The following is a 27,965-nucleotide window of genomic DNA, read 5'->3' as shown; positions in this document are numbered from 1 at the left end:
GTGAATGCTGACAACTTTCTTACCTCGCAAAGTATTTTCGTCCAGTGTAAAAACAAGCAATTCTCTTAAAATAACTTCAGGGAGAGTCCAGCTCAGTTTTCGGATTTATGTGTAAACAAATAAAATCGAAGCTATGTCCCTGTTTTCAGAATTCCTCTTTTATAGATCTGTAATTTTGTAATTAAGATTTTAACAGTTTTTGGAGAGGTTTTTAATATTCTAAATCGAACGGAAAACTAAGAGGGGATTAGTTAATCAAAAGAACGTTTAATAGGAAAGTTTTTTTAACAAAAACAATCAAGCCCTGTGATTTGTTCATAAATACCCACGAATACACACTCACTAACAGTCCAGTGCTGTGAAATGCTGTGCCTGTTTATTATTCTACTGGGACTAATAAGACTGCGCCTACAGTGGCCCATCCCACCAAGACCTTCTTCAGCCCTTAAGTGTCCAATCAGCTGCCTTCGCCACGCCCACAGAACGTTCTGGCACATTCCAATTTAACGCCGCGATCTGCACCTGGATTCTCTTAAAGGGAGGGATAAAAATTAAAGAGATTTTGAAATGCCGCTTCTTGTATTAAAAAATAAAGTTGATCCTAGATTCAGCGCCCGAGTATGTTTTGATAATGTAACATGAACACTAAAGGAGAAGCACCTTGTGAAGTTAATTCTGGTATTTAGGTTCTACTTTAAAACGAACGTTTAATTTACTCTGGATATCATTTGGCTCCCGGTCGGTACTTCCGATCTGTCTATGCAACAAAATCCTTTAAAGATTTGAGTTAGTAAGACAGACGTCTGGCATCAAAAAACCTATCCTGGAGTTCGTTGGTTCCTATGGGTCCTATATGGAATGATGGTGTCGTGTCTTTCGCTCAAGGCTTGATGTACGTAAGGATGAGCTTTGGTAATGAATTTGTATTGGAAAATAATACTTAAAAATGACTGACAGTGTTTTACTCCACAAACTAAACCATCTCTCTTCTCTCTTCTCCGTCTTAGTACATACCGTTTCCACTCGAGGCGGATAAAACACCTTTAAAGGAAACTTCTCCTTTTTATCTGCACACACAAAACGTAAAATAGCCGAACTTCCCCTTTAAGGAAGTTTTTTTCCCCTTTAATAACGTCTTCCCCCTTAACGCCAAAAAAACGCTCTGCGGCGTTGTATTTTTGTCGGTGGTCAGTAAATCGTGGATAACGTTTTCGTCAACCTTACTCTCCGTTTGCTGTGCGTCTCCCTGCTGGCATTTCCTCCCCAAAACCCTCGTCTGCAATGTTCCGGCTCCCCTTTCTGCTGCCTGCCCTGCTGTCGCTTCTCATCCCTGGGCCGGCCCGAGGATATTTCCCCGAAGAGCGCTGGAGCCCCGAGTCCCCGCTGCTCGCACCCAGGGTGCTCCTCGCTCTCATCTGCCGCAACTCGGCTCACTCCCTGCCGCACTTCCTGGCGACTATAGAGCGCCTCAACTTTCCCAAAGACCGGATTGCCCTGTGGTAAGCCCGAAACCGGAGAGCGTTTTAAAAAGGGTTTTTTTTAATGTAGTAAAGCAGAGTGAAAATGCAAGGAGATGCGGGTTTCTTGGAGCTGTAAGATGAAAACTTTTGCTAAAATGTTGGAATGCTGTTGACACATCACTGCAGGCTGGTGAGGTCCACTGTCCTAGCTCAGTATTATAGTATCAGCGAGGGAAATTATGCCACATGCATGACTTTTTAATAAACACGAAATTGGGTGACTCGAACTTTTCCTAAAGTTATCTCGCAGTTATCAGAAACAAGAAACGTTAATGCATCGCGGGCAGCATTTGCAGTGTCTGGGAGTTACGTTATAGAAAGTGTTTTTTGTGAAACAGCACAGTCCAGATAAAAACTTAGGTGCCTGCATATCGTGAGGTTTTAAATCTCTGTTAACGCGTGAGTGAAGTAACTAAAAAAAGTTTAGTAGTCCACATGCAATAACGGGTTACTGTAGTTTACCATATAATTCTCGTTCCTCGCTGTATCTGTAGTAACTTGAGCAAGTGTGGTAGTTGAGCATCGAAATCTGATGTATGATTTAGTAATTGAAGGTAATAGAGTTTAAGTGCAGTGGATTTTAGCGGATCGCTTTGCTTTTCCCTCGGGGGCTGTGTATCTACGTGTGAATCATCTCACAAGCTGTCTTGAGGGGAACAGCGCATCCGTGCTCTTGCGCATCGGAGCAGCTGCTTTTAGCTCCTTTTTAAGTTATTAAAAAACCAGGCCGATACATGTTCGGAACCTGGAAAAAAGGCACCGTTTTCACTCCGTCCTTTCGTGATGAGGTGAACAGTGCAGATTTGCAGACTTTTCCGTTGATAAGTCTATATGATCGTGTCAACGAAAGGGAATTTAAGAGAACTCATTAGGACCGATATTCCTTATAGTAGTAAAATACTTTGGGGAGGACAAAAACGACACATGCAGGCTGTTTGAAAAGAGGAAATGTCGACGTACAACGATCATATGAGAGGGACACTTTTACTGTACTTAAAACATGAACGTAGAAAGGCACCCTGGCGAGCGGTATTCAAATAAAACCTTAAAAGTTTCCAGCAGCAGCCCTCCAATATAAATGACTCCAGGCGTTAACCATTCATTTAAATAAGGTCTCAGCCGAGCGTCCTTCGGTGTGACTTGGAGGCGATCCACCTCTTAATTTTTCTAAAACGGTTTTCTGGTTTGCGGCAGAAGCAGAGTAAAACCCATTGCAGGTTTATATGAACTACATAATGGAAACAATCCCTCGTTTCAGTTACAGTTCGAAAGCCTCAGACGCAGGAGGATTTCATTACCATTCAGGGGAATCCGCGACGTCGCCTACGTGTAAATCGCGGGACCTCTTTGGAAATGCTCCAGAATTTTACATTTTAACTTTTGCTCGAATTTAACGCAAATCCTAAAAAAATGCTCCAAAATTGGAAATGCTCCAAAATGTGAAATTTTAACTTTTGCTCGAGTTTAACGCACCTGGTATGACTAATACTTTGGTGACAGCGGTAGAATAAAGTATTGGCGTGTTTGTATCCGTGAGTAGTTGAAACGTGTTAAGCGGAGGAGACGGACTGTGTAAAATACACTCGGTCGGTTTCGTGTTGTTTGGCATGTTTGAAATGTTGATGAGGATGCACAACTAATTAGTTCGTATTGAAGGCAATAAGCTTATCACCTAATTGCTTATCACTTTCCGTAATATAGATACAATAGTTATATGTCTATGAATGTACGAAATAATCAAAGTTTAGGAATATAGGACAGGGGTATCCAATCCTGGTCCCGGTGACCCACAAACCTGCTGGATTCACCGCAGCTGATCTCTTTAATGAATCCAACAATCCAACTGCTTGATTAGAACTTTTCCAAGTTTAGTTTTCTACTCAAAAGTTTTGTTTTGATCTGCGCAACGCAGTAGTTAAAAGGCAACCTACTGCCTGCTTAGGACCTGAAAACGATTCGAGTTTGAATTGAACCTATTGTTAGGTTTTTGTTTGGTTAGTTATTTGTGCTTGGTGGAACGCAGTGTAGCAGCCTGTGGGTCTCCAGAACCAGCATTGTGAAACCCTGCTGTAGCTACTGTAACTTCCTTCTAAAATGAACTGGCTGTCTTCGACAATTCAAGTGTTTTGCAGTATCTGCGATGATGTGGTGAATAGGGTGCAACACAGGTGAGACAAGGTGTGAAAGTTCAGGTCTAATAAACTAAAGGTTTCCTCACTCAGTCCCTGTGTTTGTGGCTCGGACTGGACTGTTGGAATGCCATGTAGACCGTGTTTACTTTTTGCTTGGCAGAACTGTGGTGCTTTGCCTTCAGCAACCAGCGTGTAATTACAGTGGAATAAAAGACCCAGTGGTAGTTATCTCACGCCGCAGAACTGTCGCCAAGCCCAGATATTATGAATGGACAAACCTGATTTTTTCCCCCCTTCACTGGGCATTAGATTAACCAAAGAAATTGTCCTTTAGATCCCAGAATCAAATGCTCCCAGCCTTCCTTGCTCTAAGGCAGAACTAGAGGTTTATTTGGGCTGGGAAAAGTCATTTTAATCTTTAATTTCCCCCCCTGGAATTCTTCTCTACTTGTACCTTTGCCGTCTTGCTTCAGCTGCTGTCTCCTTGAGCCTCTTTCCTATTTAAAATTGAAGAAATGTCTGCTTGTTTTGATAAAATCAGCAGAAGTCCCGCACATTTCGGTCCAGGCTCTGTTGTGCTTGCTCTTTGTGCACTTGCAGCATGGAGAGGTCTCTATTTTATGGCGCAAAGGGAATATAGCACTCCCGGATCTTGCAAGCATGTTTTGTTGTTCTAACACCTACCTTAGCTGGAGCTGGCACACTTTTGCCACATATCCAAGCGTTCTGCTGGCTATCGTGTGCTGCTGTACGCAGGAGTGAGCAGGTCTCTTGGGTTGAAGCAGCCTCAAGTGTTGCCAATGGTTTTAAGAGCGTGTTCTGTTCTGAAGTGCTTCAGGGCCTGGCTACACTAGCTGTTGTAGGCCACGGTTGGGCGATCAGGCTGTGTGGGCCTGGACTGCGAGTCTGAAGCGTGCCAGAATATTCCCCGCGACTGGGCTTTCTGGGGGCTGATGTAACTGTGGAACCTGAAACAGCGCTGTGAAGGAGCTCTGCCTCTTTCCTTCGGGGGAGTCCTGGTTTCCTCTCCACACTGGCTGTGTGCGCAATACAAAAGAAGCTGTGTGTCTCATTGCTCACCTCACCTCGGCCTCAAGAAGCCTTTTAATAGCTGAAAGATGAATATTTATGACCCATTTCCTCCAGACCCAAGATGTCAAACTCCAAACTTCAGAGACTTCGAGCATCCTCTTTTTCTCTGCATTACTGTACAGTGAGCATTGTTTTAGAATTCGACCTTCTCTGATCAATTTAATTTGCTTAGTTTAGTGAGTATCTTGTCATTTTTCTTGTCATTCTTAAAGTGGGCATCTGTTTCAAGTCGGATCTTAAAGTGTTGTTTGTTTCTAACATAAAAAAATAGTTTATGAATGGGAACACTTATAGGTCCATCTTCCTTTTCCTGGTTTGTAGTTCTCTCCATGATTAATCCAGGGATCTCATATTATTGTGATTTGCAAGAGGTGATGGTGTCAGGTTCAACAAGGTGGATGTGCACCCCACTTCGTGTAAAGATGATCTTTTGGTTCTCAGATCTACATGCACTACCTCTTGATTTGCTTTTGCACCCTGGATTCTCATTTCATCGTTGATCCTAAAGTTCACTGGATTAACTCCTGGCAGTGTCTTTGTACAGTATATTTTGTCCCATAATAATCTCCTCTTTTTCCATTTTCAAATTGCTCTACCCCATCAGCTAGAAAGTAAGAAAGGCAACGCATCACTCTCAGAACTAGTTCACTACCTCTGGTTTCTGAGGAGTATTCCAATTGCATGCATTTCAACTTTTTAGATTAGCAATATCTAATTTTGTGCTTATAGCCTTGTTGGTCCTGCATAGTAGTTTGTGGTTTTTACATTGCTTCCCTTAATCAATATTGTCTAATCATTAAGCCAGTTAAGGGATCAATGCAGGCAGCATAACAAGCCAGAAGATTAAGGTTATCTCCAAGATCAGTTGGAAAAAACAGATACAAAAATTCTGCCCAGTCAGGGACATAGATCCTGCCTGGAATTCTTTACAAAAAGATCTCTTTATTCAGCAGCTATATCACCCTGCAACTCACAACTGACAGCCCACTGAAGCTAAGCAGGTGTGAGCCTGGTCAGTACCTGGATGGAAGACCTGGGAAAAACTAAGGTTGCTGCTGGACGAGTTATTGGGGCCAGCAGGGGGTGCTCGCCCTGTGGTCCATGTGGGTCCTAATGCCCCAGTATAGTGACGGGGACACTATACTGTAAACAGGCGCTGTCCTTCGGATGAGATGTAAAACCGAGGTCCTGATTCTCTGTGTTCATTAAAAATCCCAGGGCGTTTCTCAAAAAGAGTAGGGGTGTAACCCCAGCATCCTGGCTAAATTTCCCATTGGCCCTTACCAATCATGGCCTCCTAATAATCCCCATCTATGAAATGGCTTCATTACTCTGCTCTCCTCCCCACTGATATCTGATGTGTGGTGAGCCTTCTGGTGCACTATGGCTGCCGTCGCATCATCCAGGTGGTGGAAGTGTTTTGAGTGGAGTGTCCAGAAAAGCACTATAAAAGTGTAAGCAATTCTAATTATTTTAATTAAGAAAGAGGAACCACTCACTTTTATATTAAGTTACATTATGGTAGATAAATATTTGTGTTGGGTACATGATCTGTGTGCTTTATTACATTCTGAAAGCATTGAGCACAATAAATGATGACTTGGCTGGGTAGTAGCATTGAGTCATAGCTAAACTGTTCAGATTTTTTAAGCCTGCTCTTTAAGCTGTTTTACAAGATGTAAAATGTTTTAATTGGCAGTTTTCCTTAGTGGCAGTATTTGTGAAAGTAGTACTCCCTCTTATCATAGAGTGTTTAGAGGGTGGCCAGTGTTTCTGATGGCTGTTTTCTCCAAATATCATTGTCTGAGGGAAAAGGTTCTTGGCTGTCATCACACATCTCCCATTGAACCACACACAATGCCAGGTATTCTTTGCTCCGGCTCCAGGGACCACATGTAATGTGACCCAGCAGCTGTGTCCTATATTGGTGTATGCACTCTGCTAATAGAGCCCCTTGTGCTGTAGATGAGACGAGAGCAGTCTTTGCTATAAACCTTCAGTTCAAAGGGATGTTGGAGGCTTTGGGACGGATGTTTTGGATTTTTCTTTTAGATCTTGTTAACACTGTTCCGAGGCACGTAGCCCCTGCAGGCAATGGAAGAGCATGTCCCAAAATGTCGGAAAAAGAGCAGTTGTTGGCAAAGGGGTTGAGGCAGTAGTGCAAGCCCTTACTCACTGCTCCTGAGAGACGTATCCTGTCGCCTTTCCGTTTTGTCAGCATGCTTCATAATGTGCACGAAAACAATTTGAAATCTTCCGATGCAGAAGTATAGGTGTTATATGGTTGTTCTTTCTGCTCCTAGTAACAATTCTAGCTGCTGCATTCTGAATTCGCTGTAAGGTGTTGAAAGAGTGGTGTGTGCTCCCTGATAGTAAGGCATTGCAGTAGTCTAACGTGCTGTATACAAGAGCATGTATTAATTTCTCTGTCTTGAGTGGAGAGAAACTACCTTAGTTTTGCAATATTTCTTAACTGTAGGAAGCATGTTTTCGATACTGTTTTAACATGAGAGTTAAACGAGAGCTTTGTGTCTAATATGACCCCAAGGTTACGAGCTGAGTCTTTGAGGCAAAATCCTCTGAATTAAGTGCTGAAGTGATGGTAGTCCTGTCAGTATTGTTTCCTCCAAACAACAGAACCTCAGTTTTATCAGAGTTGAGTAGCAAAACGTTTTCACACATCCAAGTCTTTACTTCATTAATGCAATTAAGTAAAGTGATAATAGACGAGTTGTCGTTAGGTGTAAACGAAATGTAAATTTGAGTGTCGTCAGAGTATGAATAAATTTTTTTAAAAAAATTGTATTATCCTATCTAGCAGCAGCATGTACATAGAGAACAATATTGGTCCCAGCACTGTGATATCCCAAATTGAACTGGTGACATTGACGAAGCAGTACATTAATTAAATATTTGAACATAATGAAAACGATTAGTTACATATGAAGTAAACCACTTTAGGTGGCGGTTCCACATAAGCCAACCTCAAACTCAAGCGTTTTTTGTAACAAAACAGAGTGATCAGCCGTGTCAAAGGCAGCTCTAAGATCTAGAAGCACATGCACTGTTGCATTCCCCGCATCAGTAGCTAACAGAATATCATTTACAGCTCTATTTAATGCAGTTTCAGTTCTGTGGCCTAGGTGGAAACCAGACTGGAACTTCTCAAGTACATTATTTGAGTCCAGATACGACTGAAGTTGGGCCACAACTATTTTCTTAAGAATTTTAGATAGAAATGGGACGTTTGAGACAAGCCTGTAGTTGTTAAGAACTTGTGGATCTAAATTTGGCTTTTGTTCTTGTGCTATATCCAGTTCAAGGTTGTGGGGGAGCCAGATCTTTGCAAGTAACAGGCTCTAGACAGAACACAGCCTGTGCAGGACACCAGTCGATCACAGGGCAGACACAAACAGTCATGCACACACTTACACCAGGGACAGTTTTTCCAGAAGCCAGTGAACCTCCCAGTGTGTCTTTGGACTGTGGGAGGAAACCGGAGCTCCTGGAGTAAAACCATGTGAACCCTGGGAGAACATACAAACTCCACACAGAGAGCAGCCCAGGTCTCGAATTGAACCCAGGGCTCCATTGCTGCCACCAATGCTAACCACTGTGCCACTGTCCCCTCAGTATGAATTACAGTGTTCAGACTTCTTTTCACCATAGTCTTTTGTAATGATGTTTTCAGCAGTCCTGTGTGGCTCAAAGTACTTTTTTGGGAGGTGTGGGGATACAGTTCAAGATCTGGCTCATTGGCACCTAAATGAATGTTCTTGCGAACGAGGTTTAGGATTTAGCACGTGCCGATGCATGTCTCTGCACAAGACTGGCCCTGCAGCAAGTGAGGTTATAGGAAATGAATTTCTCCTGTCGGCGTCCGTGGTGCCGACTGACACAGTGTTCTGCCCTGGTATTTCTTCACAGACAGCTTATAAGAGCTGGAATATTGTTTCTAGCAAATATGTAAGAGTCTTGTTTATTTGCTGCAGACTTCTGTCTGCAGGTGCAGTATATTCAAAAGCTTCGGTTATTTCAATAAAATGCAATTTATTAAATGTTATTTTTGTCGCTTGTTGTATGCTAGTATTATTTCCTTTCACGTGAAAAGTGCAGTTGAGTTTTGTCAAAACAAAATTCTATTGCTTAATCTTGTCTAGAGTAAGTGCTGTTTTGCTGCCTGTATACATTCAGACATGTTTCCAGTGTATGACTGGTGCTGCAGATTTTTTCCAGGTGTTCTATAAAATGCTTTACAAGCTTAAATTTGCTGGGTTCTTAATATTCTTGGATTACAGGTATTCCCATCTGGCCTGTCAAAATGGAATCCACGCACACTTAGCATGTCAACCTACACCTTGATTTATGAAAACGATATTGGTCGTTCCCCTCAGAAAGCCGAAAATTCCCAGTAAAGATCACGGCAAAGCAGAGCTTAGCCAAGAAGCATAGGTTTTAAAAGGGGGCATCTTCAATTGACTGTCGTGTTAGCAAACTGTTAATGTCCTAGAAAACACATTTACATAACAATTTGATGTTGTCACTTTGGACAGAATGCCAGTCATAGCTGTCGATTGCAGAAAAATCTGAGGACAGTGCCACCAGCGTGTTGCCATCACACTCCTGGTCTTTTTCTTGTAGGCATGAAACTTGTCCTGCAGTGTTGTAAAAGTGCAGGAAGAGCCAGGTGAAGCAGTTTCTTTCTCCCTTCGGATGAGGTTTTATGGGACGGGTTTGGAATGATCCTGACTGAAATGGTTGACTTGTCAGCTGAAGGATTTTTATGAACAAGCGCAGGTGTTTAACTCATTTACTAAGGGCCATCTGGCCCTTCACGTAGAGACCTGTAGTAACTAATGGACTCAAGGGTCTCACCCTGCTGTTTCATGACAGAAGCCAGTTTACCTGCTTCAACAACATGGTAGCATAGCTTGTGCCAGTCTCCTACAATCCTTTGTGTAAACAATGTGCCCCCTGATTTTTTTTTAAAAAGTGCTCTCCTCTAGTTTCCACTTGTTCTGGTTTGTGTTTGTGTCAAATTTGAAGTCCATTGTGCTGCCTTTCTCGATACCTTTGAGGATTCAGTATTCAAATGGTAGCTGTTCTCTTCTCAGTCTTCTCTGTTCAAGAGTCAAGACTAAAACAAATTTGGTTCTTTTACACTGTCAGAGCTGTACTTTTTTTAAGCCCTTAAATATACTATGTATGTTCTTTCTTTTCTAGACTGATTCCAGAACAATTGCATATTTATAGGAGCATCCTGACAAAAACTCTCCTCAATATTCGTATTCAGATCTTTCTAGCTCATTATCCACATTTAACAATTTTAATAGGAATATGTTCTTTATGGCTTCCCTTCACTGTCTAGAAAACAAAAAGGATTTATAAACGGAGCATCTTCATCATAGATGACTACCAAGTAAACATCCATTCTTTGCAAGGAAACTTGAAAAACCTAAAAACCGTATGGGTTTATTTTCATAATTCTTTTCATGTACTACTATGGTGATATCAATATGAGGACAGTAAAAATAGACCTTGAAAAATAGTATAATACCATAATGAGTATCATCAGTGGTTCTAAAATATGTTATCCATATTTAGGTGTATGACACTCTTCTAATACAGCCTCTTAGTTATGGACCAATGGGAAATAAAGAGTCTAAAATAGTTTTTATGGAAAAAAATAATTTCTCCTGCTATCTTATTTATCAGTTTCTTCTGGATCATCCAACAGAAGCCTGAGTTCAGAAAATGTCGGAATAAACACCTACATTGTTTATCATAAGTAACTTCTTTGAGTCAGTTGTTTCTCCTTTTTAGACATATTTTGCTTTTCCTACCCGCATGCATCACTCCACAATTATTTATTTTGAAGTCATCTGCTAGGCATTTCCTCCGATACAGTACTGTTGTGTTTGTTGCCACTTCTACTAAGTTTACTTTCCTCCTAGTTTGGCATAAGATACAAATGTTTCTGGTTGACTGAACCAGATTATAGTTCAGAGGTGGCCAGTTCAGGAGAGCTACAATTCAGGTTTCAATTAAATATAATGAGGAAAAAAGAAACGCAACGTTTTCTGGAATGGGAATATTATAGTTACAGCTTATGTTCTTTCACAAAAAGTTGTCAATTTGTTTTAAGCCCTCTGATGAGCAATACAGCTTTTGCAGTGAGGCATTGCAACTTGCCAATTACACGAAGCTCGTTAGGTGCACTTCTACCCAACAAGGTCCAGGTGGGACAATGCCTGATCAAGTCACCTTTAAAACGGCCTTCATTCAAAGCTTAGGTCAATGCAAGAAAAAGGCCTCACTTAGTCCGTTTTCTGTGCATTCTGTAATGCCTCAAATGTCGCCAGAAGCAAGGGAGAGGGCCATTGGCAATCTGCAGGCAGGCATGTCATGTACCAGTGTTGCCCGACCCTATGGAGTAAGCTGCTCCACTGTGTCCTGACTGCAGAGAAGGTTTCAGCAGACCAGCAGGACAGATGACCATCCAAGATCCGGTCACCCTCGAGTGACCACACTAGAGCAGGACCAACACATCAGACTGGTTCATCTGAGAGATCGTTTCAGATCTGCCACCTGTACTGCTGCTGAAACTGCTAGCAGACACAATGCCCGGACAGTGACGCAGTGACAGGACAGTGAGGCTCCATGCTGCTGGCCTTAGAGCAAGGCGACCTGTCAGAGGCCCTCTGCTCACACCCGACTGGCTTGGGCCAGACAGAGGCTGCGATGGACTCGTCAGCAGTGCCATCAAGTCCTCTTCACGGATGAGTAGCTCTTCAGCCTGTTCCACTCAGACGGGAGGGCCAGAGTGTGGAGGAGGAGGTGTTTCTTTTTTCCATCAGTATAAATTGGGAAGGGCAGTGGTCCTATGTACAGCACCATGTATAATCACTTAATGGTCTGTACAGTATGTTTTATTTTTCTTCATACCCCAGATGAAATATTTTAAACCTTAAAATATCAGAAAGATTTACAGGTTGGATATTGTTTCTTCCTTAATTCTCAAAATTCAGTAAAATGTTTATTACCTTTGTCTTAAGTGGCTGTTGGCAAAGATCCTTATTACCTTGTGTAATCAGCCTTCAGTGGGAACAGACAAAACAAGGTGATTCAGAGAGGGGCAATTAAATTTTTTTATAGACCGATGAAAATAAAGTCTAATAAGTTGGTGTTGATTTGGTTAGCATTGCTGCTTTGCCGTTTTCCATTTGTTTTTTAACGACTATTTAAGCAGTTTAATGGAGACATTTTGTGCTTTGCTCGTGCTATTGTAATGTGTGCTCTGAGCTCCAGACATAACCTGGAAACTAATTTCTTAAGCAAATCTTAACATGACAAATGAAGGGAAACAGTTTTTTTGGAATGGTGAAAGAGGGCCAGTGACGGAGGGGAAGGCGTGTGGCACTCGTGTAGCTCCGTCCTGTGTGTGTATTTAGCACAAGGATGCCGTGCACTGACAAGTACGTGTGAGATACCAGCAGGGTGTAGGAAGTGTCCATTCACTTGCACAGGGGCGTACAAAGTTCTCAAAATTCATACTATCCTGTGAAGAGTTGAAGGCCTTCTGGAGAAGGGATAAGGCCCCTCTTATAAGAATGTTGTAATTGGGTTTTTTATTGTTTGTTTTACTCTAGTGTGCATGTTTTTTTCTGGGGTTACCCAGATTTCACCCTGCTTTCCAACTGTGGACTATAATAAGACGATTGACCGGTGTAAAGTGTCAAAAGCAATTGTGATCCAATTGATTCCTCTGTCTTTGAATTCCACTATTAGGACAAATTCACCACCACCTGATATTCCTGTTCAGTTGAGCTTTCCTTTATTTTGTAAGCTTTCTGCTATTTGGAATAAATCTTTTTTCAAATTCACAGACCTTTATAAACCCATATACCCACCCTTGTCCCCCAGAGTGTGACTGTTTCTTGGCAACCTCTTTAATGACAACAGCCTGGACACATCTCAGGGACCAGGGAAGGTGTACTCCGTGAACATTCCCATCTTTTACATCTCGGTTCCATTCAGCCTTTCTTCTGTGCTCTAACTTTAGTCTCGTCTTTGTTATCTTGGCTGGAGATGGAGATTGAGATAATCCTGATTGGACTGCAATCTCAGACCAGTGCTGTCTGTTCCTTAGAAAAGCATTAGTGTTGGCTAAAATCCATCCTCCTTTTAGACAAAATAATCAGTGCCTGCTGTTCCATTCACATTAGTTTATTTGCCATTACATTTGTTGTTCATAAACTGATTGATAATACAGACATAATAATTCATTTAATTTATAGAGCACATTTCATTACAGAGAAGCTCAATGTGCTTGATATAAAAAAAAAACTAAAAGAGAGGTGAGGGAATTGAAAACATACTAAGAAGGAAATGTTTATAGTACTGTAGGTTGATGGAGAAGTCTTTCAAGATCTCTTTTAAAGATCTCAGTTGAGATTTGCTTGATCAGGGATGGCTATTCCTCATGCAAAGAGCATATGCAGAGATGGCATGGTCTCTCAAAGTACGTCCTTTGGTTCTGGGTTAAAGACGGTTATTGTGTTAAGTCTAGTTCTCAGTCTCAGTGAATGGTGAGAGAGGGGGGGGGAGCATGCATGCAGACAGCGCTCCAGGAGCAGTATCAAACATCTTCTCAAAGTTCATCAGGCAGGGACACATCCTGTTCTCTCCGATCCTTGTAAACATCTCCACCCTATCAGCCGCAGTAGTTTTCCCTTCTGGTGTTTCCACATACAGGCATGCAGAAACAAAACACTCAACTGCTTTTTAAACCTTTTATCCTTACTGTAAGCATGGATGTTACCAGGTACTGGGACACGGGTCTGCAAAAAAGGCTCCTCGGTCCCTGTGAAGTAGCCCTAGAGGAGTTTGCTTGAAAGCCAGTTCCACAATCCAGAAGGTTTAGGTTCTCCAGTAAAGCACAGATCTGAGGTTACAAGTGGAAAGTAAAAGCAAGAGCATTTAGGCTTGAAGGAACAGGGATGTTTGGTTATGTCACAGGGGTTGAAAACAAATTATGCAGCTGATGTAGTTGGACATCCTTCAGGGAAAACCCTGGCAACTGGATTATGAGATAATCCAACTGCGATGGGAGCACAGACTTTAATGGGCGTCTCTATGGTAGGATTAGTCTACTGGAAGACAGGGCTTTCTTTGTCTTCCAGTTTAAATGCAGTGCCTGCAGTGACACCTCACCACCAGCTGTAACTTTCCTGTCAGTTGTGTAACACTTCTGACATTAATGTGCTCAGAGCATGTCTTGTGACAAACAGCTGAGAAGCTGTGCGCAGTGGAAGTGCATGTCTGATTGTCTCTTCAGCAGGGCCAAGAGCTGAAGCCACAAAGCCAAGTCATTTAGAAAAAGGGCAGTTTGTCATTCAGGTGGGTAGAAAAGTAAATCGTGATTCCAGTTTTCTTGGAGGGGAGGGGGAAAATGCTTTATGAGTGCTTAGAATAATAAACTTCAAGTTGTTTGCCATTTCATTGTCACCATACTCCACTGTGGTTCTACTCTTCTCTATTCAACCACTGTATTGTGCTATATATGCAGTACGTAGTTGCAGTAGCATGTCCCAGAGGACATTATTACTCAGCTCTTTGGCAGCAAATCATTTTATCATGACTTAGTGTGGGAAAGTATAGTGAACTCTGGATAAATCCATAGGAAAGTGACCTTAAAAGGTGCTATAGTATATGGTAAAAGTGGTTGTTATTCTTTAGATTTGAGGAAACCTGCAGTAAGTCTCTTACAGTGCTGTTGAACTGATATCTTCAGTAGCCTGCACATCCATGCTGGCAACACAGCAGCCTTTTCCTTAACACACACAGATTACCACCCTGCAGCCTTCTGCCATGTCTGTCTGCCAGACTGACCCTTCCCTGCTCTCGACCAGCTCTGAAACCCCCCCCACCACCGATGTTTAGTGCTGCGCTGATCCCAATACCGGTGAGACGCCCCCCCCACTTTATCATGACTAAGGTCAGGGTTGAGAGACAGGCCAGGTGGGTGTTGTGGAGAGAGAGGGGGGTTATTCCAAACACATAATTATAGGGCTGTTTATTGCTTCCACCTGCAAGTGCGTTGTGCTCTAAGAAAGACCTGAAATTGGCATGGATTTTTCATCCTCATATCATCATGACCTAATTTAAAGGAAAACACTTCCTCTTTCTTCTCTCTCAGGGCTTGGCTTGGCACTTCCTGTGTCAGCAGAAAAATGAACAGCCTCAAACCGTGCCGTTCTGATACACGAGCAAAAAAAAGTCTGTTCTTCTGCTTCCTAAAATTTCTCACTAACTTTAGTGCGTTATCTGCAGTTAACCTCCCCTCTCAACGTTTTTTCCTGTGTCAGGCTTTTGGCTTCTCTGACTGCAATTTCCGATTTTTATTTCCTTTTTCATTCCTGTGCTGCTGGGACTGCAGAACACATTAGTTAACACTCACTTAAATCAGAGGAGACTTAGATTTGATCTCGCTTTGTTTTAAATCTGACGAAGTGGCCACCAGTTTTTATTTCATGCCAAGATCAACTTGTTCACCCACTGTGCAACTTAGAATCTGTGCACAGATCGACACTCACTGGCCAACATATTAGGAGCCCCACTGCGGTAACCTCCTGGGCTTCTGTAAGAACAGCTTGAATGCGACTTGGATGTAATAAAATATTTGCCAGTTCCACTGAGCTGCATGCTCTCCCATTTTTCAGCAGGACTAAAAATCTGCAGTTTAGTCTGACCATGAAAGGCAAAAGAGGTCTGGGCTTCTGCCTCACTACCACTGAATGCACACCAACTTATTCAAAGCATGATTGACTATGATAGAAGAAAACCCAAGTCCTTTATTATATCGAAGATTATTATTGGTTGCAAACCCTCAACTTTGAAGTGCTGGGCAAGGCAATCCTGGGTCATCTTCAGTGTATTGCCACTATTAATTGCAAACAGAATTACAGTGGCTTTTATGGGAAATTGTTTTTTGATCCAGCTGTGTTCCAGCTGCACAGGATTTAGCCTCCCACAGTTCACTTCAACGTCAGGTCTGCTCCGCTCGCTTGGGGTCAGCTGGTTTGCCTCCAAATGATCTGAGTCTCTTTCAAATGTCTCTGAATGCCACAGGCTATTTAGGCCAGTACCTCATCTTCAGAAGCATTCTTATATATTCAAGAAATGGCTACATTCAATGCTGATCAGATTTAGTTTTTTGGAAAGATCTTGTGCTAAAGGCTGGGGCCCCTGTAGGCAGATGGCAGCAGTACAGCTTATGAGAGGTGACTTTTGTAAACCTCATTATTTGGAAAACCTGTGACAGAACTGGAATTTAAACAGTGCGTAAAGATAATGAAATGCTTGGGGGACTTTTGACCTCCAATCAGGAATATATTATTAATACAATATGTCTGTGCCCATCACCTGAAATTCCAGTGGGCTGTCGCATATTAAGTGATGCTTTCAACTATGGAGAGGCAGGCCGGCTCTCTTGCCCTTTGTGATTTATGTCCACGTTGCCTGTGCCTTTCCCAGTACAATGTAAACCAAGAGGACTGTGGTTTTGGCAGTGCAGCTAATTACAGGATCAGCTTGCGGTGCTCTGTAAACACACAGAGTGCTTCAGGAACCAGAGTCCCGTGCATCTCAGTTCATTTTTCAAAGGGAAAACTAACAAATGTGTGGAGGATGCCAGTATGATATTCATCCAGGCAGCCCATCTAGATGGTTTTTGAGAGATTCCATTTTTTTCCAGTTTACAAAAGGTGTTTAGGGAGCGGATTGTTCCGATCCGAGTGTCTGTACCTCTAACAGTAAAGAAGCACCTCCTGTGTCCTGCCTCTTCCAGGATCTCTTCCATTACTTCAAGGCGTTCTGGTTTCTGTACTGATTGCATTGAGCCAAGCTCTGTTCGTTTCTCCTCTCACCTTTCTACTGCTACTGAACCTGGTTAGATGTGCTTCTTGTTAAGGAAATCCAGCACTTCATAGATGCATAAGGCTTGATTTGTTTTGTCATTTTCATGTCTTTTATGGTTCCTGTGCAGACAAAAAGCATAAGTAGTGTACTACAGTAGTATATTGTAATTGTTTATTTATATTTCACATAACTAACTTTTGAGGGAGTGGAGAGGAACGGTAGTGGTTACCATTGCTGCCTCACAGTGCTGGGGCTCTGGGTTCAATTCCTGACCTGGGGTACTATCTTCGTGGTGTTTGTATGTTCTCCCTGTGTTTGTGCGGGTTTCCTCCCACGGTCAATATATTGGCTTCTGGGAACACTGCCCCTGGTGTGAGTGTGTGGGTGTCTATGTCTGTGTGTGTCCTGTGATGGACTGGCGTCCTCTCCCGGGGAATCCTGCCTTGTCGGCTGGAATAGACTCCTGCTCTCTGCGACTCTGAATTGGATAAAAATGGTTAGAAAATGGCCAGGTGAGCAACTGACTTTGAGAATGGAGTGTCGAGAGGTGAGCTCATAACTCCCAGGCAGGATGTTGCTGTAGTGCATTTGAGAAAAGTATGTCAGTAAAATATCCTGCTGTATGAAGGGGTACACAGTGTGGAAATCACTCTGGATAGTGTTAACCAAGTGAATCCAGTTCAGCACAAGCTATTCATAACAGCAATAACTGCCCTGGTCTTCTGCATATTTCAGACTCATGCCTTTAAAATAAAGTGTTGATTTTGAACTTTTGTGTTCACACTTTGTGCAACCTCCCTCAGCCAGCTCCTTCATGCAGCAGCATGACCACATATTTATTGTTCTCTACAACATTATTGTTCTTGTTATTTTTTATGTTTGTAATGTATTGTCTACAGTATGTGAGGTTGTCTGTCGTACTGTGTTGGCTGCTTTACTGCGTATGCCCTGAGAGATCAGTGGAATAAGAGTTCCAGTGTACATGTACATATAATAATAATTATAATATTATGATTATCATCATCACACCTGAAGAAGGCTCCATGGCCGAAACGTTGTGTTTTCTTTCTTCTTTTTTTCAGCATGGAATAAAACCTATTACTTGTTCCTCTGAAGCCTACGCATGCTGATGCAGCTACCCACCTGAACTACTACTACTACTATTACTACTACTACTAATAATAATAATTGCTTACACTTATATAGCGCTTTTCTGGACCACCAACCACCTCAACCACCACCAGTGTGCTGCATCAACCATATGTCAATAAACTCCTCTACTGTACTCTGTGTTTCTGAGCTCACGACAGTGAGTCTCGCAGTGATGTCAGATCTACTGCAGCAGAGTAGCCTCCTGATCTGTGAGCCAGAGCTAACAGCAGCTATTGTTAGATGTTCTTTTCATTCCTGACCTCCTTCGGGTTTTTTTTGCATGCGAACCACAGCAAATAAAAGTATCTCCGTGTATAAAATGAATCGTTCATAAGATGCTTGTCTAATACCTTGTCCTGTTTAAACAATGGTGTCAGGGGAATTGAGCACTGGGAAAGAATCAGATTTGATAAATGTATAAATAGGAGCGTGAAGACGGTTTGTATGGACAGTACAACGCCAGAGGAAATTAACATCACATTATCATCTGCCATTCTTAGAACACTGTCTTCTAGTGGACACTTGTGGTTCTAGTATTAGGTACAAATAGTACTGATGAAGCAAGACTGTGCAGAAATCTTATTACCATGTCTGTTTATTGAATTGATTTAGAATAGGGTGATGAGTCTGGAGTTGGCTGACATGCAACAGCATGTATTGGAAAAAACTGGGGTTCTCGCCTTTCTGGAACAAGCAGAGGAGGAAATGGACCAGCAGCACTCTGGGAACTCACCCTTCACCCTTTTGGGTAGTTCAGGGGGACACTCACTGTTTCACAGTTTAAAATCCAAATACCGCACTGGAAATGTGTGAAGATACACGTCAAGATAAACCTCCTGAGGACGGCCTTCAGGGATTCAAACAATTTCTGTCGAATCTGTTCCTTTCATATTTAAGCCTCCACATCTATAACCAATATTGGATTCTCACTAGTGTAAAAACAATATTATTCTGTTTTGGGTATAAAAAGATTTTTTATAACTCTCTGTGTGGTTCTGTGACCTAAAAATGGACCCACACTTAGATGTAGGACGGCCTAGTGCAATTATACAGGGAGGTCTGCCTCTAACTTTGCCATTGAAGAGAACATAGTAGTCATTGCCTGTTCACAGCAATGTCTCTGAAATCTACCCATAACTCTGAAATCTCTAAAAATTCCCAGGACCCCAGAAAGCACTAAAATAGATGCTCATTTTGCTTCCCTTGATGTTTATTAATTTATTTTTTTCCAAGGTTTCCATTAAGGGGCACAGTTGTTTTCAAGCCCAGGAAGTTCATTTTTCCACTCTTCCTGATTGGTTGAAGCGCAGTATCCTTCATGATGTTCTGCTTTTGACTGTGTTGCAAGGGCACATTTGGACAGATTTTTGTATAAACAACACTTTGTGTGTAAACTCCCACCAGCATTGGAGTTCCTCGGTTTCCCCAATGCCACCCTCGATGATCACACTGCAACACAAATCTGTTATTCATACACCAGAGTGATGAGTGAGTTTTATTCTCATTTTAGTAGATGTCGATGCATCCTCTTGTATGTCACACACCAGCTAGTATTAGCCAGGTTTAAAAATCGTTTACGCAGGATTGACTAAACCATCATTTGTACATCTAAGTGCATTGCTTTCAAACAAAAGGGTAAATATTAAGTTACATAGACTATTGAACACATTACAAAAATGTACATATGTGGTTTCAAGCCCAATTGAGAACTGAATGTGGTGACCCACACACCTGCTGGTTTCATTCCATCCCACTTTCATTATATAACTGAAGCCTTACATGAGAGAGGAAGCTGCTTCATTGAAATATTTGCAGTTTGCTTCTAGTCACAAGTTTGGGATTTTATTCCACTTACAAAATACAACAGTTAGAGCTGGGAAAGTAAGTCAGTGAAGGTTCAAAGTGTGTAATCGACGGCCCGGCTGGAACAAAAACCAGCAGGTGTGTGGGTCACCCGAACCAGGATTGGAAACCCCTACTTACAGGAAGAAGGACTTAACAGTCAGCATCCTTGCTCTCGAGGGTAGTGAGCCATTAGCTCTTACAGTCAAGTTTGAGAAACCAAAAGATCTCAACAGTGCAATTACTGAGTCCAGTGCATTGGATCTGACTAGAATGTCTTTTAAAAACTGATGCAAAATTTGATATCTCTGGGAGCTCTGTTTATCTTTATATATGTTTGTTTTCAATAATAACAGTCCCATGCTTTCCCAACCCTTTCCACCCTACAGAACAGTACTCTCATTACCTGTCCTGGAATACCAAAGTCCTGTCCTTCTCTTTGTGTCCACAGGGTGGCAACCGACCACAATTCGGACAACACAACAGCAATCCTGCGTGAGTGGCTCATCAAGGTGCAGACCTACTACCACTATGTGGAGTGGAGACCGCAGGAGGAGCCACAGTAAGGAGGGCGGGAGCCTGCGATGGAAATACAGATGCAGTAGTGGTTGATGGTCCAATTCCACAGTGTTGTAGAACAGGTCCCCTGTCAGGACACTGCGGTTGTACCCTTAATCAGAAATGCCACATCCTGTTTGACAAAAATAAGCAATTATCCTGTGCATACTGTAGATCTTGACTCATTCTTGTGCAGCAATGTACTTTTTAAAACCTATCAACCCAAGCAAGGACAGTGCTTTCCTATCAGCTCATTTATTTGAATATCACTTCAGTTATTTATTCCAGTTCTTTTTTAAACTATCAGAAGTTCGAGTCCTTCAGTCAAAGGCTCCTGGTTATTTCAGCTCAGTTTTTGGATTAAATAATAAAAACACCCTTCTCCAGTACTAGAAGCATGTTATAGATGCTGTACTTTCAATCAAGCACATTTTTGCCCTTTAGTTTTATACAATAAAGGAGAACATGTACACAGTAGTGGAAATTGAAATAAAATCCGGAAGGTGACACAGCACTTAAGTAATGGTGTTTAGGGGCAGCTGCTCAAAACTGTGACCTTTTTACTTCTAGAGCTTATGAGGATGAGGCAGGGCCCAAACACTGGACTAACCTGCGCTATGAACACGTGATGAAACTGAGACAGGCTGCGCTGGAGGCAGCAAGAGAAATGTGGGCTGACTACTTCCTGGTAAGTGTCTTACCCCCAGTAGCTGTCAGCAGGAACTGTTGTTTGGGGAAGGAAGTATAAGGTATACACATGGCTCTGCAGTGCTAATAAACCTCTGTCTCCGAGTCTGAAAAAATGAATGCAGTGAGAAATCGGTATCTTATATCTTTTACTGGTTTGTGTGTAGCATATTTTCAGGCATTCTGTGAGACAATCTACACTGTGTGAAACTTTTTATATTTATACTTATCCAATCTATTTGGATATGACTTTTCAGAGTGACTGAGTGTTTCCTTTTCACTTAGACGTTGTGTGCTACGGGGTGTAAATAAAGGTGAAATAAATTCTGATTTCATGCGTCTTGATTTCAGGCTGTTAGGCCACAAAAGGGCTGTTAGTTCCCTTCCGCCACTCCATTTTTCTCCCTGCATTTCAGATTGTAGACTGTGACAACCTTCTGACAAACCCTGAGGTCCTGTGGAAGTTGATCACTGAAAACAAGACCATCGTGGCTCCCATGCTTGAGTCCAGAGCTGCCTACTCCAACTTCTGGTGCGGCATGACTACGCAGGTAGGATGGCAGGCCAGGAAACAGACTGGTGGTCATTGAATTTTCCGAAAGTACAAAAACCAGGAGGTGCAGAGTTTGGCTTAACAGAGCCAAAGCTACTTGCTTAGAACAGTTTTGACTCACACATATATGGATATATGGTAGGTATGGGAGCCAACTTCTAAATTGACATCAGATGAATGCAATTTCACAATCTACAAAGCAAAAATGGTTGATTTGACTACTCCATTGCCCGTGGAGGCTGGCTGCCCTGTGCCAGCCAGTTTTCAGCTGAACCGTTGTCTCTTTTCAACACTGACTTCTCTGTGCCTCTCTCCGTCTGCCCCCTGCCCCTCTCAGGGTTACTACAAGCGCACCCCGGCCTACATGCCCATCCGGAAGCAGGAGAGACAGGGCTGCTTCGCTGTTCCCATGGTGCACTCCACCTTCCTCATTGACCTTCGCAAAGAGGCGTCCCGTGAACTGGCCTTCTACCCCCCTCACCCCGACTACACCTGGGCCTTTGACGACATAATCGTCTTTGCTTTCTCTGCAAAAATGGCAGGTGAGAATAAGAGATTTAAAACCCCTTCAGGTTGCTTTTGGCTGATATTCATGTCGCCTGGTTTAGAGAGGGGCCCTGCTTCCTAACAAGTGGAACACTCACCACTGTAGCTGACGCTGCGTCATCAGGATCAGGTTGTGCCACGTGGCATCAGAGGTGAAAGGTCACCATGAAAGGAGATGGAGTTCCCAGGATTCACTCTGGTGTTTTGTTTCTTTTGCAGACATTCAGATGTTTCTGTGCAACAGAGAAAGTTACGGGTTCTTCCCAGTTCCCTTGCGGTCACACGGCACTCTGCAGGATGAGACGGACAGCTTCCTACACACCATGCTGGAAGTCATGGGTGAGACGACTTGGCGTCAAAAGTTGACCACGTGGTTTTCAAGTCCTTTGATAGCTTCATATTTCTGCGTATCCTGACTTTGTCCCAGATGCGTGAATTGGATATTCAGAGGGCATCTTAGTTGGCCATCCCTTTCCTCTGTAGCTTTTTAAATTTGCTTTTACAATACTTGTCATCTAGACTTTTCTGTTCTGAATCCCTTAAATCTGGATGTGTTGTCCTTTGTTTTTTAAATCGAAGCCAAGTAGCCAGTTTAACTTTCAGCAGTCTATTAGAGTTACACTCTGAAAGCGTTTCTCATGCTGACAATAGGCAGAATTAAAAGTATCCAGGGGATGGGCTTCAGCAACATGGGTAGCTTATTCCACACCCTCACAATCCTTTGCATCCAGATTTAGAAATGTCCTTCCACGTAGTTTCCACTTATGTCCTCTGATTCGTGTGTCTCAGTTTATTCTGAAAATGTCCACTAACACATCCAAATAGATTTTGCCATTGCCTTCAAGGATTTTGAATCTTTGTATTGGGGCCCCTTGTACCCTTCTCCTTTCAAAGCTAAAGTTGATTTTTTTTTAAATAAAGATTTTCACACTGCGTCACTTCCCAGGCAGGTCAACATAGTTTCCCTCACCAGGCAGGTTTTATCAAATAGCAAAATGTGCCTTTAGAAGGTTTTGAAAAGTGGTCCTTTATGCAGGTCTTTAGACTTGTACTGTCCATAACAGAGAAGTGTTTCCATATGTTGTAGAATGTGAAACCATCTTACCTGTTCCATGCAGTGTGGAATAAAGAATGATTGAATGGCAGAAAACTGACAGGACGTGACCCCATTTAGTATATTGCTATTGCTTGTTTGCCTTTTCTCCTAATGGTTCCTCGGTCTGCCTTTGAATGAAAATATAGTGCAAGTCTTTTCCTTTTACCAATATTTCAACTTGTGTCTATCACTCCAGATTTTACTAGCCATTTTCTGCTGAGGAATAACTGCAAGGGAAATCCTTTTAGTGAATATTCTACACCACTATACAGTAGAGTCTTGACATTCGTAAGGGTTTGGTGCAGAGAACAGTCTTCAGTAGCAAAAATAGTCTATAACTATGTCCACTCCTATACTCTCACATAGTGTACAATACTATAGTTTATAGTATGGATAGTTGAAAGGCATAAGTAATTCTGCCTTATGTATTAATTAGTGTTAAATTAAAATAATCAGTTAATATAACTTAACATCCAGCCTGCACATTCTCTCTCTGCCTCTGTGACCTGCACACCCCACTGTAGTATAAAGATCAATAAAACTGTCATCTCCAGCCTGTCGTTCCCCACACCTTTTGCCACAGAACCTGGAGTGTTTGTTACAATACAAAAACAAGACCTTGCTGAGATGCATAGTGGGTATTTGGTCAGGGGGCAGGGAGATGTTCACTCACAAGCTACTGTAGATTCATCTCGCGATCCTAGTCTGTTGCACAACTGAATTGAAAGTAGCCCTGAACAGCTTTCAATTAAGATTCATCAAGCTCTGCTCTTCTTCCTTCTAAGACACCGTCAGCCAAGACCGAATCGCACATTAACAACATTCGCAAATTTAAATTGGTTGATGTCAGGACCCTACTGTGGATTTTGTGTGAAATCAGGATTTGCAAAGTACAGCACTGATTTTTACTCTCTCCCCCAGTTCGAAACCCACCTATAGAGCCCTCTCAGTTCATCTCCGTACCCCCAAAAAACCCAGACAAGATGGGCTTTGACGAGGTAAGAGGGTGCTGAGGGAGTCTGAAGACAGACAAAATAAATCGTGTTTATCGTGACCAAGGTGTTTTTGCTGACGGGTCAGCATGCACTTTGAGTGAGGAAGGAATAGAAAATATCAAAGATCAAAAGAAAAGATCAATGTCATGCCAAGCAGGCTGGCGAATGGCCCATGTTCCTTGAACAGGGATACTAAACCAGTAATCTCTCCATTACAGAATTTTGCAGCAACCACTCCCTTATTTAATTAAATAACATCAGACTGGATCAAAATGGCAAGGAAAAAAGCTGGTGGCATCTAAATACTGTAATCAAGTACATTGGAAGGGCAGCCATAGGCATTCACATGCTGTCAAGGTTCAGTGATCCCATGGGGGAGCTGGGCTGCTTCCTCTCCCACTACCACACCTGGAATGAGGAGAGGGTGCAGGGGCAAGGCCCAGGCTTCGAGGCCTGCATGAGGTGGGTTGAGTTTAACCTGTCCTAGATCAATGGTAGGCAAACTAAACTGTCTGGAGGGCTGCCTTTGTGACTCTCAAGTGCCGTAGCACACCCCAAAGTACGGAATTGATAACTGAAGTGAGCTAAAAATACTGTATTTGGCACTCCATAAAGACCAAAGTTTGTGAAAAGCACCATTCCCTAAGCCAGGGGTGATGCTGGTATGCGGTCAATCTTACAGATCTTCATGATCAACCTGAAGAGGAGGAAGGACCGCAGAGACAGGATGTTGCAGACTCTGCACGAGCAAGAGATTGCCTGCAAAGTGGTTCCTGCTGTGGATGGCAAGTAAGTGTCCCACAGTGGCCAACCAGTTCCGTCACTCTGTTCTTATCTCCCAATTCGTACCAATTTTTTATTTGATGCTAAGAAGGCCATTTAGTGTGTGTATCCAACAATATTTCACCATAACAAAAACTAAAATTATTTATAATTTGTATTAGGGATTCTGTTTGGTTGTCAGTAATGTCCCTTTTCACTATTTTGTTGTAAGAGTTGCAGCCGTATCAAGCGTGACTGTCTCTTCTTATCTTTGACTCTCTTTTTGTGTGACAGAGCTCTGAATGTCAGTGATATCCACAACATGGGCATTCACATGCTGCCAGGTTACAGTGACCCCTACCACGGCCGTCCACTCACCAAGGGGGAGCTGGGCTGCTTCCTCTCCCACTACAACATCTGGAAGGAGGTGAGGGCGCAGGGGCGAGGCCCAGGCTTTGAGGTCTGCATGAGGTGTAGTAATATGTTTGCCTGAAAAGTCTTCTCCCCGTGGATTTAATTAATTTTAAGACACTGGCGTTACTATTTCGGTATCCCAACAGGTGTCTGTGATCATGTGTCATAAGTCAGATTGTTAATGACAATCTTATTTACCACCTTTTAAGCTTAACAGTCATACAACAAACTTTGAGAAGGCATCATTGATGAAGTAGATCATTTTAATTGCACTTAATTGAGTAATGTTCCATTATTGTGACAAGGTCCAGTTACCAGTGTCTTGTGATTGTGTAGATAAAGTAAATGTGTCTTCTGAGCAGACCTGGGGGTGGGTGTGTCTGCTGTATTGCAGACTTGGAGCATTTGTGTGTTTTTGTCTGTGTGTGTGAACACGGTTCGGACTGTGTCCGTTCACAGATCGTGGACCGTGGTCTGGAAACATCTCTCGTGATCGAGGATGACCTGCGGTTCGAGGTGTTCTTCAAGAGACGTCTTCAGAACCTCATGTATGAGGTGCAGAGTGAAGGCCTGGACTGGGACCTCATGTGAGTATATAGGGGAGAAGAATATTTGTTAGAGCGCTTCAAAATCCGTGGAAGATTGAGCTTGGATCACAAAACAACATGTTCTTAATTTAATTAAATGTTTTTGGAAACAGTATTATTATGGAATAACACAGAAGTGACTGAATTAGCAGCTGTTCCTGTACTGTCATCTCCTCTCTGTACACAAGATAATCAGAAGGGAATATAGCCAGATGTGTCAATATCCAGCTGTTTAGAATTGCTTTTTTTGCATGCTCTTAACCGAGCTAGTAAATTCCTTACCTAGGTTAGTTTAAGACCAAGCAGAGACTGGTCACAAGGTAGTAGTATTCGTGAGCTTGGAAAATTTCAGTGCTGGAGAGACCTGACCAAAGGGTGTCCCTATAACATACAGAGATAACATGCCAGTGTGTCTGAGCTATCTATAGGAAAAGGTGCTCGTAAGAAATCTCCAAAGTCTTGTTCTCCCAAGGTGGGACTCGGAGTGCAATCCAGGAGTTTTAAAAACCCAATTGCTGAGCGAGAGGCAGCCGAGCCCCGGAGGAACTGCGAGCAGTGTGCTGACGGTGTTGCAGGAGCAGGGCGGAGCAGGGATCGCGCACAGTGAGAGTGTGTTGCTGAAGCAGGGTAGCGACAGAGCAAAGTGAAGGAAAAACACAGTGCAGGATGGAAATCCAAACAAAGTGAGGGTTGTAACGGGAGCAGATGCAGTCCCAAATGAAGCTGAGGAAGTGATCTGCGGACGCGGTCAGGAAAAAAGCAGGGGTCAGAGCACAGGCAAAGCCAGACAAGGGAAAAATACTTCGAGACAACGCTTGATGGACTCGAGTGTGAAAACTCAATGAGAGAGCCCCGAGCTCCCTTAGGTCCAAGTATTTATTCTGACGGGACGGGCATGCTTGTAAACCAACCCCAGGTGCTCCGAATCTCCAGGCGATTAGTCGTTTGCGGCAGCCAGAGGAGGGAGATAGGTTGATGACACCACCACCTCCTGCGCCCCAGCTAGCTCACCCCCCAGTCCATCTGCCCGTACCAGCGCAACAATCTCCATTTCAAATTGTCGGTCAAGACATTCTTCGGGGGTCTCTTGAGGATGTATGAATTGGTGAATGTGAAAAGTGTCATGCAAAACTGCACCCCCGCAACAGGTTTAGAAGCAAGGACAGGGAGCCAAGAAGGCTTGCCAGTTTTCCTGAAACTCTCCTTCTCTTCCTCCTCTCGCAGTTACATCGGCCGCAAGCGCATGCAGGTGGATCACCCCGAGAAAGCAGTGCCCAACATCCACAACCTGGTAGAGGCTGACTACTCCTATTGGACCCTGGGCTACGTGATGTCACTGCAGGGCGCCCGCAAGCTGCTGGAGGCGCAGCCCCTCACCAAGATGCTGCCCGTGGATGAGTTCCTGCCGGTCATGTACAACAAGCATCCAGTGTATGTATCCCAACGCAAGGAACATGGGGGGAAAAGGAATTGCAGTTCCTGCGAAATAATATAGCCAGATCCTGCATGGGTTAGAAATGGTAAAACTGAAAAACTGTCAGGGTAGAATGTGGAGTTGAGACTTATTTTTACTAAGTGGCTATAGAGCAAGGATGAGTACTCTTGTATAGAACAAGCTATCCAGACAGGATTTTGAAGCCAGTGGCTTCTTCATAGAAACTGGATGAGATCCTCAGTTTGATTAGCTACTAGCTACCAAACAAGCTACTAGCTACTCTTGTTTGTAAACTCTCTTGTGTTTTTTTTTATGAGTACCACAGCAGCGACTTCTGGGTCTGTCATATGTGTTGCTGTGATAATAAGAGGGATCCATGATTTATGTCCACCCTGCAGAAGCCATAGGAGAGCTTAGATTTGGAAGTCAGGAATGTGCAACATTTGGGGTAGAAAGTTACTAATTCAGAATTCATCATTACTATTACGAATTATTAAAGTGTAGTGAGTAACCAATGGTGTTCTGTGATATTCCTGACTACATTCTGGAAACACACCAGTCCAGATCTAATGCATCACATAAGTTTTATCTAGACATCATTGTCTATATACAATAAGGTCTCAATTTGAAAATGTAACAGTCGTGGATTTGCTTATTTGTGATTCAGTCTGTCTG

The 27,965-nt window shown here is 42.8% G+C and overlaps 1 protein-coding gene across 1 annotated transcript in view; it reads left to right on the top strand.

The window, feature by feature from the left end:
- The first annotated feature begins 1,153 nt into the window (after window positions 1–1,153).
- Window positions 1,154–27,965, top strand: part of LOC148650151 (procollagen galactosyltransferase 1-like) — a 29,673-nt gene continuing 2,861 nt past the window's right edge. Inside the window, exons 1-11 of the mRNA XM_088603714.1 lie at window positions 1,154–1,499; window positions 20,109–20,219; window positions 20,786–20,903; window positions 21,319–21,453; window positions 21,793–21,997; window positions 22,221–22,340; window positions 24,019–24,095; window positions 24,775–24,881; window positions 25,149–25,281; window positions 25,728–25,855; window positions 27,080–27,286. Of these exons, the coding sequence (XP_088459840.1) occupies window positions 1,282–1,499; window positions 20,109–20,219; window positions 20,786–20,903; window positions 21,319–21,453; window positions 21,793–21,997; window positions 22,221–22,340; window positions 24,019–24,095; window positions 24,775–24,881; window positions 25,149–25,281; window positions 25,728–25,855; window positions 27,080–27,286 (1,559 nt within the window). The 5' untranslated portion in view covers window positions 1,154–1,281. The remainder of the gene's footprint in view (window positions 1,500–20,108; window positions 20,220–20,785; window positions 20,904–21,318; window positions 21,454–21,792; window positions 21,998–22,220; window positions 22,341–24,018; window positions 24,096–24,774; window positions 24,882–25,148; window positions 25,282–25,727; window positions 25,856–27,079; window positions 27,287–27,965) is intronic.

Source organism: Lepisosteus platostomus, chromosome 13 (assembly GCF_059453375.1).
Source record: "Lepisosteus platostomus isolate fLepPlt1 chromosome 13, fLepPlt1.hap1, whole genome shotgun sequence".
Lineage (NCBI taxonomy): Eukaryota > Metazoa > Chordata > Actinopteri > Semionotiformes > Lepisosteidae > Lepisosteus > Lepisosteus platostomus.
The sequence above is the reverse complement of the archived record's forward strand: the minus strand, read 5'-3'. Positions and strand labels throughout refer to the sequence as shown.